Below are 21,123 nucleotides of genomic sequence, written 5' to 3'. Positions count from 1 at the left end.
TCTTGGACGTTCCTGTCTCCACTGTTAAGCCTTTGAGGACAGAATGATTTGATTAGTTTTTAGAGAATATGAAGTATCAGACCAATAAATGCATTCTGGTATTCTCTCAGCTAAATCAACTCTATACAACCACATAAACCATTCCCTGGACCAAACAAGCTACATTTCACACAGCGGCGGACTTACATAACATCGGGTACCTTGTGTCATGGACATACGAGTCCCTAGTAAGCTCACTAACAAGACAGCTCATCATCCCTGATCAGTATGCAGCACTGCGCTCCTGCTCATTTTAAAGATCCCTGCTGTCACCATCTCCCTTCACCCGGCATATTGTGGACCCACTGTCAACGTACATATTCATGTATGTGGCTTTGACCTTGGCTGGCTGTCTCTACCGCTATGCTTTCTTTTCTTTTTTTTACATTCAAAGCTAAATCAAGGAAATTTAGAAATGTTCAATAATTAGCATTTTGTAAACTGTGTTTCATTCTTCTTTAAAGCTGCTCACTACATCATTCTGAGCATATGTGTTGCCTCCACATGGCTCTCAACATGATGTCGATGTGTTCTTGGGCAAGACACTTAACCCCAAATTGCTCCTGCAGTGTATGAATGGGTATGAATGGTTGGATAGAGTGCTGCCGGGTGGCACCTTGCATGGCATTCCCTGCCATCAGTGTATCAATGGGTGTGAATGTGGATGATAAAATGTAGTGTTAAAGTGCTTTGAGTGGCCGGAAGACGAGAGAAGTCCATTTAGCATTTACTATCCAGCATAATGATTCAACTCGTATTCTCTAAGTACCTAAGAGTCATCAGGAGAATGGACAAAATGAACTACAAACAGTCTAAGTCTGCAGTCTTATTAAATCCCTGCCATCAATCTGCGTTGTCATTACTTATCAAGTTCTTTTACTGGGCACTGAACACCAAGCAATTAACATTTTGGGTCTCTCCTCCTGCCAGGTGAAGTTCATTTTGGTATATTTAACCTTTCCTCTTGTTGGAGCGTTTTTTAAAAATAAAAGAATGACTCAGGAATTCTGAGAATAATGTGACGTAAAGCAGGGGAGCAGGGATGAACAGGGTTCAAAACCCCAGAAGAGGTTTGAAGGTGACACCTCTCTCTCTCTTTTAAAAAGGTCTCCTTCACGTGTACGTGCATAATTTATTCATTAAAGACAAGCTCTTTCAGACACCACCTGCATGAAATCATCGGCATGTTCCAGTGTTTGAGATGAATCTGACACTCCAGTAATGGGAAGGTGACACATTCCTTAATGGGACGTTTTGTGTCTTTAACATGTTTTCACACACACATAATCTATATTCTATGTTAAAATGATTTCTATAATCAACAGTGGTAAATAACAACACCTTAACATACAATAAATGCCTCTGATGCTGAGGTGATGGCAAACTGCTACCATGATAAAACTCCACCAGAGCAACACGATTTACACGGACAAACTGCTGGCCTTTCTCTATGCATTCTGTAAAACACAAAATATATTGCAAAAGCAGTCAACATCTGACTCTGAATGGAAAGATGTCACATCAATTCTGATAAATAAAACAGCGCAAGCATACAATTTGGTGCAACTGAGACGTTATCATTTCCGTCCCTTGCTTGCAGGACACAATGTCCATAATTTCTTAATTCTTTTACAATACAGAAAAAACACAAAGTCTATTAAAACGATCTGTTTCAGTATTCCATAACCTGCATGGTGTATGTGTTTCCAGGAGTGTAACTGTATCACACAAATAATCACTCACAAATGGTGCTCCCCCACAGAGAGTGAAAATCAACTAATCGTGGAGAATTGTGTGTTTTTGCACAGAGCCTGAATTCAATTAGCAGAACTCTGTGTTTTACCCGAATTACACCAAGCATGAAGGAATGCTCTCCCTTAACGCAGTAAACAGCTGAGCAACAGGGGCTACTGGTGCAGTCAAGCAATTATGACGAAAACAAACAACTCAACCCAAAATTACAATGAAGCAGAATTGAAGTGCTTGAGTGCTGCTGTGCAAAACTAAAAAGCCATAAGCCTGAGTGCTGCTTGTATAGATCGTTTTGGCTCCATTGTATAAGCCGTTCATTAAATTCCTTAAAGCACACTTTCCAGTCTGATTGAAGCTTTCGTTATAGTTCCAACATTCTCTTGTTTCCTTCATTGCTGCTATGAATCATTCCCAATGATCATCTACCACTTTGATCCATTATGAAATCATTTTACTTAAAATATTAAGAGGTACCTGCGTAAACCTCTAATTCCCTAATTCTATAGACTAGCAGCTCTTTCTTCTGACTGCCTTTTGATCACGGTGGACTCTGATGCAACTGCAGAGAAAGTTATCTTAAAGATTTATTTTGATCAAGAGAAATATGAAGCAGAAAGATGCTCCCTCCATTCCTGCTCTTGGTGTTCCTCAATGTGTCGATTCATGTGAAACAATGAATCTGTTGTCTGTTGCCTTTCCCAGTAATATTTAGTGATGGAGTTGTTTTTTGACTTGATAAAAGAGGTTGTATTCCAACAAGTTAATAACTTACGACACATTTACATCCTCTAATACTTTTCCCTGGATTTGCTTTAACTAGTGAGATTAAAGAAATGCTGCCCAGGCTTTGCATACACGTTGGCTCATGTTACTAAAGATTTTGGGGTTAGTGCTACATCACTCTGCGGTACGTTTCTATTCGAGGATGGCTAACATCTTACAGGACACAATAGAGACTGCAAGAGGATTATTTTGGGGGTCGAAGAATATAAATTGAGGAAGCCAAGCCAAGAACCCTCTCTCATCGGAAAATCAGCATAATTTACTTGAAAGAATTAAGTTACTGTAGAATCCAGCACAAATCACACGTTACTGATAAATTATTTTATCCTGATTTTGTGTCATGCTAAGTCCATTTTTGAACAGCCGGTTATTTTGTAATTAACTGGAAACCTCTAAACTGTAAGATGACATTTACATCAAGCAAATTCAATGGATTTTGTATTACAGAGGAACTCAATAAATAACTGGAAGGAGGATAAATCTTGCTTGATACACAAGGTGAAAAGAAACAGAAGAGTTTTTTTTATGTTGCCTCATTCTCACAATTTAACCTCTATCATCCGCTGGCGTCTTGACATCTTGGAAAAAAACACAACTCAAAAAACTCCCACGTTCCAGTGTCTCATTTTTGAGAATTTACTTTGCTTCTTTAAAATCATATTTGCATGATGGGATTCACACATCCACTCATCTTCCGATTCCTAATTCTCCCACAAGTCTCCAACACATTTGATGACTTCTTCGTTGTGTCATTAATAAAGAGTGCAAGTAGCCTGCATGTGCTGTCAGAGTCCCTATATACAAGCACTCTGATGTGAAATGCTTGTCCCATGAGGCAATGCTCTCAGCTTATCAACATGATTCATCTCCTTGATAACATGGTGTGTCTCGGGAAGGAGGGGTTGCGCAGTGTATGGTGGTTGAGAAGCACATCGACCTGCTGCTGCTGGGGTTGTATACAGAACACAGTCGGAAAATGGCCTGAATATAAAACACTTCATGCTCATTACATTTCCCACCACAAGTTAAATGAAGTAGAGCAATGCTACAATACCACTATTCTATGTTTAATGGTCTTTTCTGGCAGCCATGGAAAACATTCTGTCTCGGGAAATGTCCCTCAAATGTCCCTGTCGGTCCACACAACATGAACACACTCTCTTAAATATTAGCTTCTGGTATCGCTAGTGGAATATTATAGCAGCTGTGTTCCGGGTAGGCGTGTATATACTGCCGCCGCTGCTGACACGTGGAACATTAATCATTGAATGCTGCGCGTGCACTTGAGGTGAAACGCAAAGTGTTAGAAACCTGCGGGTCTGACGGGCTACTTTACCGGAAAAAAAAGGACTGCAGGAATTACCAACCCCGCGCGCGTGAATAAACAGCCGTAAACACTGAGCTGCGGAGCACGAGGGGGCAGTCTGACAACTTAGCGGCTGTCCATGGTGCTGAATCGCCCCGCGGCGTCCCCTCAGTCTGCGAGGGGACCGACGAGACTGTGAGCGTCATTTTATCGACGACCTGTTCATACACGAGCTCTCCACGCACGCGGGGGATGATGGACGTCCACAGTTTCGGACACCACATTTAACTCGGACACGAGGACGAAGGACTTGTGGATTTAAAAAAACAACAACAACTAAACAACTAAATGAAGAATATGCCTCGGCTCGACAAAATGTTTGTGAAGACATCATTTGTCACGTACTTTCACTGGTTATCTATTTACTGACCAGCTGCGAGCCCGAGTCAGCCAGGAACCGTTCATTCATTCATCAACATGCTATAAAGATGAACTGCTGCGATTTAGTTGCCGTTCAAGCACCGGAGATCTGCGTTATAATCTAAAGAAGAGCAACGATACCCACCGAGACATGGCTCGCCTGCTTGTTTTGGTCAACTCCGTGGTCCTGTTGCTTTTTGGCAGCGACATGTTCTTGGTAGCTGCAAGTGAGTATCAGCCTCTGTAGCCGAGGAGTCAAATCAAATATTGTTCACTTTGTAGCTTTGTAAAATGCGCCATTAGCCATGCTCAAAGTATTACAAAGCTGTTACTGTTTGATAGTCGAACGAGGCTGTTGTTGGATCTGCACCTGGTGATGCACTTAATTTCATAACCATTAAACAACCATTTTTTTTTTTGCTCAGGTCTACTCACCTATCGCTCATCCATTATCACCTGTATAAAATGGATTGCATTTATGTTGAGGTTCAAGATGAACTGTTATGCCTTTACTTTCTTTGAATCGTTTACAAAAAAACAAGACATTTAGATATACAATAATTGCTAGAATAACCTTGACAGTATGCCCTACTTATGCATCTAATCAAAAAACAATGTGAGCACATTCACAGCAATAAAGCTGCCATTAATTTCCAAAAAAAGAGAATCTGCACTACAGTCACATCGAGCCTTTTCTCATTGCGTCTGCTCCCTTAAGAGGCACTTGCTCTCGATCTTCTTTGATTAAAGAAAGAAAATGTAATTATTGAGTCATGGCACTACTGAATGATGTGAAAATATATAAAAGCTCCAACAGGTGACCGAAATATATGGGGTATTTACATTTCTTTAATAATAACAATCGAAAAACTAGTTGCAGAACCAACACTGTCTTCAAACATGAGAGAGAGATTGATTCAACTGTAGGTGGTCTCATTTACAACAGTGTATACACTCCCATAATAATTGTGCATTCTGTCCTTTGCACGCTCAGTTTCAATCTTAATGTGAATGAATCGTCAACCTGTCTACCTCTATCCCCCCCCCCCCCCCCCCGCCTCTCAAGGGAACTGAGTCTTACATGTGATAGCGCCTTGTGAAAATCAGATTGGCACCTCACTGTATCTGTGGGAGTGTGCACTGTCTGCCTGGCGCAAATATCCAGAGCTTTTTTGACATGTTCTGCGCTGACATGTGAAACACAAAAGCATCTCTGATCTCAGCGGAGTTCTGCACGGGGGCTGTCTAGAGCAGGAAAAGAGACTTAAAGTAATAAACATGACACTCATAAATATAAATGTGGCTTCTTACTGCCAGCTTCATGCATGCTATGAGCCCATGGGATTCACAGTGACATTCAGATGCAGCTCTAAATTAATTGTAAGCTTCTTTGGTTCATAGTGAGTTTGTCCATATACATTTAAACGAAGCAGGAAAAGCAACATTTTGGTCAAGCCTCTCTTTGCTAATTCAAGAAGCGGAATTTGTTTCAACATTTTGAAACCGATACTAAAGCGTAATGGTGGAGGATTTGTTCTCAAAGCATTTCATTCATCCATTAAGAATGCTTTTCAACATGACATTTGCTCCATATGATCATGTATTCAAGTCAGAATTTAGCTTCCAATATGTAGATGTCATTGAGAAAAATTGTGGTATGATGCGATCTGCCCAAGAAAAACAGCGGAAGCCCACACAAGTATTTTTTTCAAGCCTGACAAGAAATACTTGATTGTGGGTAACACAATTTACACACAAGCATGCTTGAAAATAAATCCCAACAACCAGAGCTTCAGGCACACGGCACACGTCAAGTAGAATTTATTGGATTTATTTGGACGGCCAGGCTCATATCATTCTTCAAATTGGCAATCTGCTCTTCATAAACCTTGTGACACATTCTTGACAAATAGACGTTCTGCATTCGAGCGGAATCCATCATAGTGAGGGCCAATGTTCGCTCATGTTGTCATTATTGTATCTGCTGTCAGATGGCAGACAATTTACACACAAACTAAATATGTGTGTGTGCGTGTGTGTGTATCAGTGTCTTAGTATCATAACGGATCGTGTGCTTGTTGGTGTCTTGTTGACATCTGTAGAGCCAGTCAACATACCACTATAGCCAATAAAATGAATGGTACACACTCTTTATTAAACAACTTTACAGTTTTGGGAAGAACTAATGTTAGCTTGCTGCTGAAAAGCCTTGACGTTTGGCCAGTGATTACTTTAAGCTTAAACTGGCACCATCTGGTCCCGCTGCCGTTTCACAGCCTCTGAGTCAGTGACAAAGAGTGTAAGCCGGGGTATTCAATCAAAATTAAACAAGGTCCATTTACAGAGGATTTCCTCATGCAAAGGTCCGGAATATCTCAGTAATGTCTAATTTGTGCTATGATTTATTATTATTGTTTGTCAAATCCAAAAAAGAAAGTTCAATTAAATAATATCTCAACAATATTTACTGTCAGCTTTCAAATTGAACTGGATGAATTATGAATAATACATCGTCTGGGTCCGGGTCCGGATCTCTACTGTAGAGAGGCTTAATATGGAAGAAAAAGCATAGCCACGACTGACTAGTCAAGTCCTTTTATCTTTATCCAGCTACATAGCTACTTCATACTGTTGTTGCTGCGCTAGATAGTAGTTAAGTCATATATTTAATCACAGATCACATTAAGTCACTGCTCCCACATGCATACAAATGTAAAAGAAAGGCAGGATCTCAGAAGGGAAAGGAGAAGAAAATGGTCTTGAAGGGTAATATGGGGGCAGGCAGTGCTGCAGCTGTGATAAAACGAGCTCTGCTACCAGGTGATTTGCAACACTTGGGCCTGCGAGCAGCTGTGCGACAAACTCCTGCTGTGCAGAGGAGAACATTCAGACTTTCCACGACAGGGTTTGAAACACATCCAGACGAAGAACGTTTAAAGATTCACTGGGCAACAAATCAAAATTCACGGCACCTGTTATGACTTATTGCCTTTATTTCAGTGAATATATTATCCCTCAAGGGACTAAGGCATTATGCATTTTAGAAAATGATTCAATAACAAGCAGCCCTTCAAACTGTCAGCAGCTTAGAGGCAATTGAGAGTGAAATATGATCAATACTATAGTCCACAACCTTGGTAAACCAGTGTTTTCTTTTTTTAAAAGTGTTTGAAGCAATATGAAATATGCACCTTTGAGAGCTTATTGTGCAATCAGTCATTTGGAACATTTAGCACTAATTTATGTCATTGGCATTGTTTGTCAATGAAGAAGTAGCAGCTTCTTCTCTTTGTCTGGAATATCTGCAGAGTCACAGAGCAAATTGGTACACTTCTAACAGTAAATGAGTTGTTTTGAGTGCATGAGCCGTTTGGAAAATCATTCAAAAGAAAGAACTGGATTCAATCTGCAGAAGATTTCTGATACGAACTGGAGCCAGAATAGGTCGCTGGCTGTGCTATCACACATGCATTGAATTACGATGTGTGCTTAGCATCCAGAAACCGCATCTCTTCACAAATAGTGAGGAGATTTAAGGGCATTGAAACAGAAAGTTAAACTGATCCTCCCTAGGTGCAGTTTGTGTATTTGCTCATGAGTGCTATCATTTATTAACCCACGTCAGACGCATAAAGCAAACACAAAAAGACAGATTTATTGCTTTGGGCATTGGCCATGCATTTCCATCTTAATGCTTTTCTTCAGGCGGAATCAAGGGGATGACATGTCATCTGTCAAATTTTGTTCTAGGTAAATCAGGAAGGTGATTTTCCAATTTTCTACTCGCATCAAATTTGTTTTCTGTTAAATCAATGCTTCATGGTTATCCAAGGTGGCGTTTGATCAAAAGCTGCACAGGTTGTCTTATCGGGATAAATCCCAAAAATTATTGTTTGACCATAAAAAAAACAATCTCTTCTCTTATCCTGTGAATATACAGTATAAACAACCAATAAACTAATCATGTGTATTATAAATCAGGATATATTTAGCAATTGAGCTTCGCCAGCCAATATAGAGGTCAACATTTGAGATACCTCGCTCTAGCAAATGAAACTGGGCTCCTTTCCACGTGTCTCGTCAGCCATCCGGAGATTCACCAGCACTTATATGTCGCTTAGATGCGGAGCAGCTAATGCGCTGGGCTTTGGCTATACGCTATGATTCATCCTGGCAGTGTGCGCCCACATCCCAAGAGGGTCTTACCATTTGTTTACACAGACACACGGCTGCTGTAACCTGCTGTTTGATCCCCGATTTTACATAACGCCGTGTGGAGTGGGGCTTACTCGCGACATGTGGCCGATAACAAACATTGAAGTGCCCACAATGACACTTATCGCTGCAGAAGGGAACATCAAACAAGCTAGAGGGGAACATGGGGAAGAGGATCGGACTATTGAACTTCACATCAATAAAAAACATTTACAGTAGAAAATCAAGTCACCTGTTTTTTCTGCTCTTTTCATTTTGGAGAACTTTTTTTTTTTATTCATCATGTGCTTCTAAAATATAAAATGAATGACTTCAACAATATTAGTTTTAGTTGAATATAAATCTTCTACAGTGCAAAAAGTCACCTCACCCAGTTGAATGTATGCTTGTCCTGCTCAACTGCCTGCAATGGCAACAACATCATATACGAAGGAGGCACTTATATATTAGCGATGATTCATGGCCTGCTCAAACAGAACCGTCACTTACTCCATCACCAGTAAATGAGCTGCACACAATGCATCATGGTTACTGGCTGCTTTTCTTGCCCATGCGTGGTTGTCTGTAACCCCCATTACCGAAAGGACAACAGGCTTCAGGAGAAATGAATGTGTCCTGTTTCAGATTAATGTTACACCTGATTCTGAAGTGTGTGCACTGTACGACACGTGCCGACGGCAATCTAAACTTCACGTTGTTTACCCGTCAAGTAGTTAGACTTTATCCAATAAACATCCTTGGTATTTTTTGGTAAAGTGTGTATTGTATATGATGCAGTTGCAAAAATAAAAAGCTTCAGTGTGGCTTTTAGAAATGAGATGTGAAGACAGAAACCTAATCCTGCTGCGTCAAAGCCAACATCTGATTTGTTGATTACCTCTTTTAGATTTCAGCAAGTTTAATGTCCCAGCATGTTGTGATGTAAATTTACTAATAATAGATTCAATTACATATTTTGTCTACATTTTCATGACACAAAATATGAAGTCATTTAGAAACAAGGACACAGGAGCCATTATTGTAAATATATGTATGACTCATTCCTATAGCTCTCCAAAGATCAAGGACAATATATCCCTTGACTTCCCCTACCTCTTAACCTTCTGCACCTCTATCCTAACACATTAGTACCTGCTTCCATAAATAATATTCTCATTAAATTGACAAAATGAGACAGATGTGACCTCTTGATACCAGTGTTACCACCAGCCAAGCCCTCTTCTCTCCCCGCTCTCTCTACTAGTTGGAACATTAATTTCCTCTTGTCCTCCCGACCACAGGCTAAGCTATACTCTGGCCTTTAGCTCATCTCATTCACTCCCCTCCACAAACCAATCTCTGAGCCTTGTCATGAGCACCAGGAACTGAGCTTCATGCCTGTGTTTGACCTCGACGCCCTCCACACGGGCCGAGGCAGGGAGACCGATAGCCTCGTCTGACCACAGGGTCTTGAGATCTGCCTCAATGTCACCTTTTACACCGATACACAGAGGCCATCATTGATTGTCTCCGAGATAAAAACAGACACAAGTGCACGAAGGGTAAGCGAGAGAGAGAGGGAGAGATCAAAAAGGGAGACATCGGGAGATAAGAGGAGAGGGATGTGAGAGAGACCTAGAGCTATAGGAAACGGCAAATCATTTGTAATGGCTCCCAATTTCATCATTTCATCTTTCATCTTTCTTTCTCAAGCGCACTCTTTGGATTAAATATTGTGTACAGCACATGCCTTTGGCTGTCAAATCAAGATAACTGTGTTATGGGTTATTGCGCTCATGCTATATGGGTTGATGAAAGCGGTTACATATTGAATGGAATACTGTGAATTAACACTTCCTTTGTAGTGAACTGCAAGAGAAAGCTGTGACTAAATATCTTACCACTGATGAGCAGCCATGATACTGTTGCATCTCATTAGGAAAAGCATTTCAGAATGTTGTGTTCTCTGACGCCATCCCCATTGGAAACTATTCTTTTTGTCATTATTTTTCACATAACAAGATATTTGCACACACTTGACCGTCTCAACATTGCTTCAGTTACTTTCTGCAACAACACATAAAGTCCATTACGCCCACGCTAATGACAAATGCCCTGGGGATGGCCTCTAGGTCTCCATCTACCCGGCCAATCCCATCGCACCCGAGCGATTGCTTGGAGACTGAAGCTGTACTGTGCCCTCTATTAGATCTGTCGCACTCTGTTTCTCCCCCCCCCCCCCCCCCCCCCCCCCCTCCCTTTGCTTCTCTGGCTTTTGTCCCACTTTGCAATCGACGCTTCCACCGGCATCCAAATCATGATAGATGGCTGCAAAGTGACAGGGTGAAGAAAGGTAACCCTGTCCGAGGGAGGTGGACGTGAAATAGACACTGTGGTTACTGTGTTGCCAGGTTGACAGACAAAGCTGTTAAGAGGGTTAAAAATGTATACATATCTGATGTACATATCTATTGTTACACATGGGATTTTTTACTAATTCTGCAGGTTGACAATAACATGCGAGCATGCGGTCTATTTAAACACGTAGTAACTAGATTACTTAACCTAGTTGTTACTTTTAATATTCTCATTTGTTATACAATTGTTTGGTCAGAGGAGTGGATAATGTGTGTTATCAGTGGCTGGCCTTTCCTTATAAATACATGTTACAAATATTGGCCTATTTCCATAGAGTTCTAATAATTTGTTATTCACGAAAAGGCTGCCAGAGAAAACAGTTGTGTTTATGACAGTATGAATGTCTGTTTGTTTAAATGTCAGGAGAGTAATAACAGTGACACTTCTGCACATAGCAGCTGAGGTGGCACACTAAATGGTATATTTGTCTGAGGACTGTGGGTCAGAAAACATTGACAGTGGTATCTGGAATAACAGGAATGTACTTGAGTGAAATTAATCTCCACGTAGCCTTGAACGCATCAGACCCTACCGTTTACTGTACCAAGATGACACAACCCAGGCTGGTTTCCCAGCGTGCTGCTGCTGTTTCCTGTTTCCTAATTCATCTACAAACTTCACTTTTGATTACAAATAGACACCGGTGGTGAGCTCAGAGTGCCAACACAATGCTTGAGACTTTCCAGGTGCAGGTGTGGACACATATGGCTTGGATCATTTAATATCTAGTGGGTGGATTAACAGACCCCTCTATTTCTGTTTCCGTTCCTTCAGATCGGCCGCCGGCTCCCGTCAATGTGTCCGTCATGCACCTGCGGGCCGACTCGGCAACCGTTTCCTGGGAAGTTCCAGAGGGAGATATAATAATTGGTTTCTCAATCTCGCAACAGGTTAGTCCTGAACTTCTAATGAAAATCTGGGAGACTCTGGATAGGTTAGCAGGAGAACTGGATAACACTATATCTATATAATGCATTATAATCGTCTTATAGCACTGTATAACAAATTAAACATTAATAGCAATAACCATAACATATGACTTATAAGGTCAAGTATCAAAATACTTCATAATTACTGTTTTGCTGGAAGGATCATTGCATATTGTAATTCCCATTGTCTTTCCAATCTTTTTATAATGCATTATAATCACTGTTATAATGCATTATAATGTGATTATAACTTACTCAAATGCTCAGTTTTCTTTATGCGTAGGGAAAAAAACACATCATTAAACCTATGCTAGAACACGCAAAATATTGTTCAATACATTTTGACTTCATGCATTATGGAAATAATATAATGTATTACTGACAGTTATAATACACAATGATCCTTGCAAAAATAAAGTCAGTGAGTGACCAACAATTACAACGTTTTATGATACCTGACTGTATAAAATTATTGTTATAAAGCATTATGAATATTTATGAGTGCTTATAACTGTAGGTATACAGGGCTTTATGCAGATTAAAATGCATTACAAGTGTATTCATAATGTATTATAGATATGGGAATCATGTAAAGTGTTACAGAATATTGCATTTGTTTTATTTTTGGCTTTTGCCATTTGTTGTTTGGCATTGAGCTTTTTTGGCTTTTGCCATTTGTTGTTTGGCATTGAGCCTTCGTCGTGTCCTGTTGAAATTCTGTTGGCGCACCATGAAGGCAGCATAAAGACGTGCACCTGTAATCCATTTTCTACCGTGTCACACGGTTGTAAAGGCAGACTAAATCTTGCCTTCAAGCCTGGAGTCAGAATAAAACATTGTCAAGAGAAAACAAGGGGTGCAGCGGGACTATGTGAAGCTGCCAAACAGCATTATTTTAGGCTAAAAACATTTCAAGGGCTTAAACCAATAAATGCTAATGCTGAATGGCTAAATGGCATATGGTGCCGGAATCGTGTTTATGCTTTATGCAACTCAAAACATCGTGCAGCCATTTAACTCTGCTGCTATTAAGTCAGTGAGACTGATGGCCGATTTACGACACGGCTGTTCGTCATGATATGCAGCTGAATCTGAACACGTTTGGTGTGGCGGTTTAAAAATGACATTATTCAATGTTCACAGAGATTAAGTTGTTTTATCAGATCTTTCAGTCAAGCAGAGCCATAAAACACAGACACCTGGCCCAAAGCCACTTCAAGTGCAGATAGGAGAGACATAGAGAGCTCAACAAGAGGAGAGCTCTGCATGCCAGCAGGAGGGATAATTCTCACAGCTTCGGGTCTTCATTGCTCCAATAACATTCTGAAAGGTCAAAGACAAAGTCTGAGACTCTGAAAGCTTGTGATTCAAGGCTCTTGGAGTCTAAATTAATCAAAATATTGACTCCACAGTCAAGACTCCATATGGTGGGTCAAAATTGCCAACTGTCAATATGATAAAGTACCCAGCATGACGTTCTCCAACACCTTGAATGTTTTCTGGTTGGTCACCTCCGTCTCACATTATCACGGCCCAAAAATAGGTAGGCTACATGATTGTTTTTAGCTTTTTTGTATGATGCTATGAAGATGAAATTCATACTACGAAAACCCATTACAGAGGAGAGTGTCTTGCTCAGGAACACATTGTAAGACAATCACCCCATTGACCAATGTTTTGATTATTGTATCCCTCTTCCAAACCCCAGAGGCAGGAAGGACACACGCAGAGATTCATCCGGGAAGTCAACACCACCAGCCGCTCTTGTGTCCTTTGGGACCTGGAGGAGGAGACGGACTACATCATACAGGTCCAGTCAATTGGCCTCTATGGGGAAAGCCAAGGCAGCAAGAAGGTCCATTTTCGCACCCTCAAGAAGACAGACCGCTTCCCCTCCAACAGCTCCAATCAAGGTAAGCTGCCTATTACCTCTTGCAAAGTTCATTTGAAAAAATGGTTCTCTGTTTGTGTTCAAAACGTGTTGATTAGTAGATGCTATGAAGTTTGCCAAAATACAGAAGGATTGATAAGGTTAGAAACTGGTCACTGCAGCAATCTTTTCACAGTGTGGCATCGCGCTGTGTTATGTAAGGCAATGCTTTGCTTTTAATTCTACAGTGCATGGTACAGCCTTAGGCCTCTTCCCCCCCGAGGCACAGACAGGAGCATTCAATTACAGATGCATTCCTGCTGTTGCTCTGAAGCCTCTTCTGGCTGTTGAATGATTTTAAGCACGCTGACATTGAAAATGAGGTACAGCAAAGGCTAGAGCAGGTGACCTGAAGCCTCCTCTCACAGCGTCTGTCTGAGGCGGCTCTATGCAGGTTTATCTTCTCCTCGAAACCAATTCATTATTGACAGACTCTTCAAGCATGGCTGCAGGCAAGCTCCTTTGAATTTATGCTATATCACTCTGGGTGCCTAATCAGGATTTGGACACATTCTGAAGCACTTTGGATTGGTCTATGCTCATGGGCTTGAGGAAATATGACCAGCACCAAGAGAGAATAAGTTCAGTATCTCTCAAATTCTCATGACGCAGATGAGGAAGTTGTGAGAAAAGGCTTTTTGCTTTATATTGTAAGCAGTTTATGATTATAAGAAGTGCAGATGCAAGTGAATCATTTGACGTTTCCCTGCAGTTGACTCTGGTTTGGCTTGCAAGATCGGCAAAAGAGAAAGAAACTAATTTAAGCTCAAGTTCAACACAAGAGCCTGTACACCGTCCATCCAGCTAATACAGACACTGACATTACACTCTTTTCCTGTTGCTTTACATGAAATCTCTCTGTACTTATATTTGAAGTTAAAAGCAATGGACATTAGAAACCTAACCAACCATCAACATTGGTCGAATCCTGATCAATGTTTTGATTTATGGCAAATGCTAAGACTCTTGGAAAAGACTAAATGTGCAACATGAATGAGGATTTGACAGAGTCATCCAAGTGGGTCAAAAACACAGCCCACTCAGTGGATGAGCAGCATTGGGAGGAGTTTGTGTTTGTAAGAGTAGAAACAATCGGTGTCAGCTTTCCATAAATCTAAGGCCAGCACTGCTGACTTCTCATGCCCCAGTTTTCAAAAGGCCGATCCCACTTTCTTTACGTAACTCTTGTCAAGTTTAGTACTCAACTTAATGTTTGACACTGTGTCGTCGTATACTTTGACTCTGATGTTGTCGGCAACAGTAACCTAATTAATGATTTAAAATGACCCCCACTGGTGCAATCAGTGAAAGAACATAAAGAAGTAACAGGCAGTGAGTAGATCACAACATCAGCAACACATAACTAACCACACTTCAGAGGTAGAGACACGTCCTAAAACAAAGCAGATATGCTCTTGGAAATATACTTTAACTGCATCAAGTACACACATTAAATTCTCCTACATACTGGTTTGAGACACCTCTTTTAGCCATGATATTGACTCACAACCCCTGAAAAGCAATGTCCGTTGTTTTATGGAAAGTAAACGTGTTTCTGGGCAAGCTTTTGCACTTTCTGAAAGGATGTTTACAAAGTTTCATCCTAAAATAGCAGCATATGTATTCATCATAAAACCTAATGCACCTTAATGTAATATGGATTTTTCTTGTTCAGGATCTTCCTGTTGAGCATTATTCCTTAAAAGGCCTTTTTAATCTAGTTGGCTGCAGCATCACAGAGGCATTTCAGAGATCCTTTGTCACAGCCGAGCGCCTCCGATTGAAACTAAATTGATTTGCGGTATGTTCCAGGCATTCCTAAGAGCTAGAGCTATGATACCCATGAATCAATAATGCTTTTATTTTTTTCCTCAATGCAATTCTCCTTGACAATGTGATTACATATTGGTGCATCCTATGCCGCTGAATGTACACCTGGCCTGAACTAGATTCAGAACCAATCTATTTCATATGAAGTATTTCCTGGCAAGACCTACGCCACATGTTGCTGGGGAATTTGAATTTAAATAAGCTACTGTGATTTTTTTTTCTTTTCCCAGGATCAATATGTCTTTCCAAAGTCTACTTCAATTCCATTAGTTCAGCGGAAAGCTTTTAATCAGAGTATATATTTGTGTGCCTTGCCTGCCCTTCAAAAGTGAGGTATGTGGTGCTGTTGTCAGATCAGCAGGGTTTAAGATTCAGTTTTGTTGTATGTCAGCAGTTTATTTGTATTCCACTAATTTAAGCAATGACTTTGTATTACATTTGCGAACTAAACATATTTTGAAGGACTCAAATATAATACATTTCACTGAGGTATGATTCCAGCATAATGAAGGGACTTTTTGAAATACAAGCGATTTACAATGTAATATTCATTATACTGAAAGTGATTCTCTTTTGCTTACAGACGGACACCTGTGATTAAAGGGGGGAGAGCTGTATTCATTAGCATGTGATGCCACAGTGCACACAAAAAATATCCAGATACGTTATATAAATGATTCCCAAATAAAAGACACGAAGGCGGTATGAATGCTACCTGCTGTCCCTGAGCTGTCAAAGGGTTTCACACGGGAGAAAAAAAATAAATACTTTCAAAGGACGGATGCATTGAGCAGTCAAATCTAACTAGGTAGGTGGTCCCCTTAGACACAATTACTGTACGATACTTCAAAGAGATGCCAAACTGTCTTTGCTGAGTCAGAAGCTACACCTATGGCTCTCCCACAAACAGCACTGAGACAAAGGTGCGCTGCACGCGGCTTGCTTCCAGCAAAATATTCTTTTGACTTTGACTGATACTCACAGTTTTCCATCTGTTGTTCATGTTTTATATACATATACATTAGAACAGCACTGTTTTCACCTGTAGTCTAAAATCAGGTTTTTTTTAAATTGCTTAGTTTGTAGGAGACATAATGAGGAAATCCCACGTCGCATCTTTGTGGCACCAGTACAGCACCCCTGGTGTGTTGGGACACAGTTCACAGCCACAAACAACACTGTGGGAAACCAACTCTTTGGTGCACCGACAGCACCACAATCTGCTCATCCTCCGCTACAGCAGAGAATCACACGGCATATCCGAGTGTGGTGCCACGACATGAAATATGTATGATACAGCAGCAGGACATGTGATTCAGGTCAATCGGGAAATTCTATTTACTCACTCTGTGGTACGAAATACTGCATATCAGCATGCAACACAAGCACTTTGTATCAACATGAAGCAGGGTCATTAGATCGACTAGGAAATGGTAAACAGTAAACAGTTGGAGAGTGTTGCAGAATACAGAAGCCCCAAAAGAGAAAAATCCTTACCGAAACAGCCTCCTACCAGTAGTTTCTCTATGCATACTCTTTTTTTATACATGCAGAACTACTTTATTTTTCAGTTGGTTAGGGTCAGACAGATAAAAGAGATGTAGGATAAATAAAGTGGAGTGCAACTCACAGGAGGCACCAGTCATACTTTGCGCTGACCTCAGTCCTGACCGGGCATTACAGTGTAATGCACAGTCTGACTTCAGCTCTACAGATCTCTGTACAGTGGGAAGGCACCGTCAGTCTTCCGTCCTGACCTAAAGATAAACGTTTGTCAAGTGAAATGGTTCAGAAAAGAAGATGTGGAAAGTTGTGAGAGGCTTGCGCTGCATGCCCGATGTACGCTGTTTTGCTACAGTTTCCAGAATCTCTACAACGGAGGTGGTGAGTGGTGAAGTTAGAATGACTCATGGTCAGATTGGTTTCAATGAAGAAAATAAGAAAAATAACCCATTTTTCCATTAATGCATATAAATATCGAGGACTTTTCTGTAATTTGAAGCTATTTTCCACGGTGATGTACTTCGTCCCTGTCTCCACTCACATTCCCATACTCACAACTACCGAGACTTTAAAAACAACGTGGCAGTATTGCCCCCAATCCGTAATAGCAGTTTCTTGACAACTTGATTCACTAAAAGAGGCAATTGTGCAGAGTGGTTCTCTGGAAGAGTTCCATACAGAAGAGATATTAAGAGATAGTTTGGAGAGTGGAAATAGGCCCATAGTCAATCCACTTAAAGGAGGATTAATGCTACAGCACTGATTTGTGATGCTCACCACATTTTCGGACATTTTTTGTTAAATGGCATAACAGTCATGCGAGATAAAGGAAGTGTCCACTTGCCGGTCATTAGCGACAGAATGAGGGTTTAAGATCTTACATTATTAGGAAATCCAGTAAAGAGCTCTGTAACTAATACTACTTTTGTAAAAGTCAATGATCAGTTTTTACTGACATGTCAGGGTATTATTCCAATCCTTGGTTGTGATTTTGTTCAACTGGACTGCATATCGATCTATTTCATACGTTGTCCCTTCCATGTAAAAAAAGGTTAGGACCAAATGTTCTCAGTAGTATTCAGGAGTCTGTGTTGACTGTACCTGTCCTGTCTGTGCTCTCTCATAGATGACCCCACTGTGCAGGGTCTGGACAAGTCCCGTCATCTACAAACAGGGGAGATGATCATCATTGTGGTGGTCTTGGTCATGTGGGCAGGTAGGTTTGCAGTCTGACTGTATTTATTGTCAGCCTCAATGATATAGACTAATGGTGCTCACCTGACAGAGCTACATAAATACATTGACACACCAATCAATAAGACGCTAATGAATGGACAGCCGTCCAAATCAAGACCTATAGGATCCCTATTAAGTGGAAGTTAAAGTCCAACAGCGATGTCAAAACAACATCACGCTTTCCTGAGCATTCTCTGTAACCGAGCTCTCCGTCCATGTATGAGTTTCTACTCCTTTGAGGAAGTGTGCTGATTAATGAAGTGTTGAGGTACAATGAGAAGTGGCACATCTGACAGGCTGCCAGGAGCGGTGTTTCCCCACCCACGAGCACCAGAGTGAGATGTTAAATAATACTAATGAGAGTAACCAAAGTAACATGGAGGCTGTGAAGAGTGGGAGCGGAAGAATAAAAGCACCTCAGGTGGAACATTCATCATGGACTGCACATTTGCAGCCAGTGCAGTTTAAAGTGAGCATAAGTTATCAAGCACCTCCAAACGTTCACAATCTACAAAAGACAGTTGTTTACATTTGTATTTATTAATGTATTTGTTTATTCCCTTTCTTATTCGATATATTTGTCCTATCCGTGTCATTTTATCTTTTATTGTGTTACCGTTCACTGGTCTGGGTCTGAAGAAAGTGAATGGAATGATAAAGTAGTAAGCAAATTGCTTCAACCCAATGCAATCTCCTCTGCTATATTGTATAGTGTGTCTGTGTTCTGTTGGTTTCTAAAAGTGCTTAAAATGTTGTGAACCTCATAAAAAAATCACATTAAATTAACATTACAATACACTGTAATGTAAACGTCACAAATTACACAAACGCTGCAGTAATTTAACCACCAAACAAACCAGTGGCGACGTCTGCCATGAATGTCTCACAATGACATGTAGCTGCAATATTGCAGAGCACTTACACGATGCGTGCGTGAATAATAACTTGTTAATTCAAATGAATGACTTTTATTTCTCACAGCTCCCTAGTTTTCATTAGCAGAACCCCCAGATCCGTTTTTGAATATTTAATGACAGCCTTCACATAGAAATTCATGACCCCGGTGAAGCAAGGAAGTTAATTGTAAGCACACAGTGAACTGGAGGCAGAACTGCATCTGGCAGATTGCATATGGTAGCAAAGCAAACTCCAGAGAGAATTACTGTCTTCCAAGCCTTCAGATAAAAGCCCGGCCATCACGCTCCATTGGGAGCAGAATTCCGTTATCAACATGGCCTTTCAACGTGCTTAGTTAGAAGAAGTGGTGACATGTCTGTGAGGGACAGTTGCCGCCCCACCACTGAATTCCTATCGTCATTTGTGTGCGTGTGTGTGTGTGTGTTGCACATGTGCCCATCCCTCACCTCCTCGCAGCCGTTATCGCCCTGTTCTGCCGGCAGTATGACATCATCAAGGACAACGACTCCAGCAACAGCAAGGAGAAGGCCAAGCCGTCGTCAGAGAGGAGCACGCCGGAGCACCACAGCGGAGGGCTGCTGAGGAGCAAGGTGAGCGTGACTCCTCTGAATACACGTCCACATAAAGCCTCTTTCAAGCAACTGCATGTGTACACACTCTCTGAGCGGCAGCGAGCCAGCATACACAAACACCTCCACCCTGAAACTGAAGCAGCTAAACGGAATTCAGCCATCATCATTCTTATTATCTCATTTACTTGTTTTGTGTTTTTACTGAGACATGTCAAAATGTTCTGTTTTGTTTGTGAAGCACCTTCCTGCAGAAACAATTTCCTCCAGTGAATAACATTCGTGTAATTGTGCTCAGCCACCTCTCATTGCTGTTAAGGGCCCCACTTAATGTAGTTTTGTAGGATGCAGGTACATCTAGTTCTACTCGACAGGCTGGAACACAAAGAGCTCCAATGTGCCATGATTAATGGTGGATTTATTGGGAGATGGTGCTTGATCAATAACTAAAACATCGCCCTGCGATGGTGTATGTAGCAGGTCCACATATACTTCTGTTGGCTCACGACGACCCGACTGGAACCTTCTCTCTTGTGCTTTACTCGGCTACACATTCTCACATGAAATAGATTAACAGCAAGCAGGCAGCTGAATTGACGGTTTGATTAGAAAATGCAATTTGTATGTGGAGGCATGTGGAGAATACTTGTGTATGTTTAACTAATAAAGACGTTTTCCTTTAAAAGTAAAAATAAATCTGATATCAAACCAAGGACAGTAAATGGTTACCGTTTTCACGGGGTTGAAATAAAATTACTTCATATTTTCCTTTTCATTCAAAATACATTTATAATTTCATTCATAGCGACATAAATCTGTTATATATTACTCAACAATGGTGTGAAATGCAACAATACATTTTTATTATGCCAAAGTCTTGTGGCGGTTAAAGTGGAATTTAGATTATCAGGAGTCTTCCAGCATTTAAATAATACTAGCTGGGTGTATGGGTCCTCTGCCAGATAACAGTAACACGGTATTTGTCTTCTGTCATCAAAGTAAGTCTTTGTAAAGGAGAAAGATAAATGACTAATTATGAATTGTATCCATCTTGTCTGTTGCAGTTTCATCCTTCTGTGCCGTCTATCAACATCATCGAAGTTTGAGAAGAAGGAAGCCAAATTCCTTTCTCTCGTCTACCATCAATGCATTTACCACCTTTCTCACTGATGTCTGTTGTTTCTGTGGGTCATCATCAGTGAGTAAAGTTGGCTGAGGCTGCCTTTGCAAAAGACATACATGCATGTACATAGCATTTGTAGGAAAATTCGAAAGTACAGGTACACACCCATCCAC

General features: G+C 40.8%; 1 protein-coding gene across 1 annotated transcript; it reads left to right on the top strand.

Moving 5' to 3' along the window:
• Positions 1 to 4,451: 4,451 nt before the first annotated feature.
• Positions 4,452 to 20,933, top strand: fndc4a (fibronectin type III domain containing 4a; the record flags this gene model as incomplete). Its single annotated transcript, XM_079179795.1, has 6 exons — positions 4,452 to 4,527; positions 11,687 to 11,802; positions 13,550 to 13,754; positions 18,231 to 18,320; positions 19,715 to 19,848; positions 20,892 to 20,933. The coding sequence occupies 6 exons, from the start codon at positions 4,452 to 4,454 to the stop codon at positions 20,931 to 20,933; spliced, it is 663 nt and encodes a 220-aa protein (XP_079035921.1).
• Positions 20,934 to 21,123: the final 190 nt, after the last annotated feature.

This window comes from Pholis gunnellus, assembly GCF_910591455.1.
Source record: "Pholis gunnellus genome assembly, chromosome: 19".
Classification (NCBI taxonomy): domain Eukaryota; kingdom Metazoa; phylum Chordata; class Actinopteri; order Perciformes; family Pholidae; genus Pholis; species Pholis gunnellus.
The sequence above is the reverse complement of the archived record's forward strand: the minus strand, read 5'-3'. Positions and strand labels throughout refer to the sequence as shown.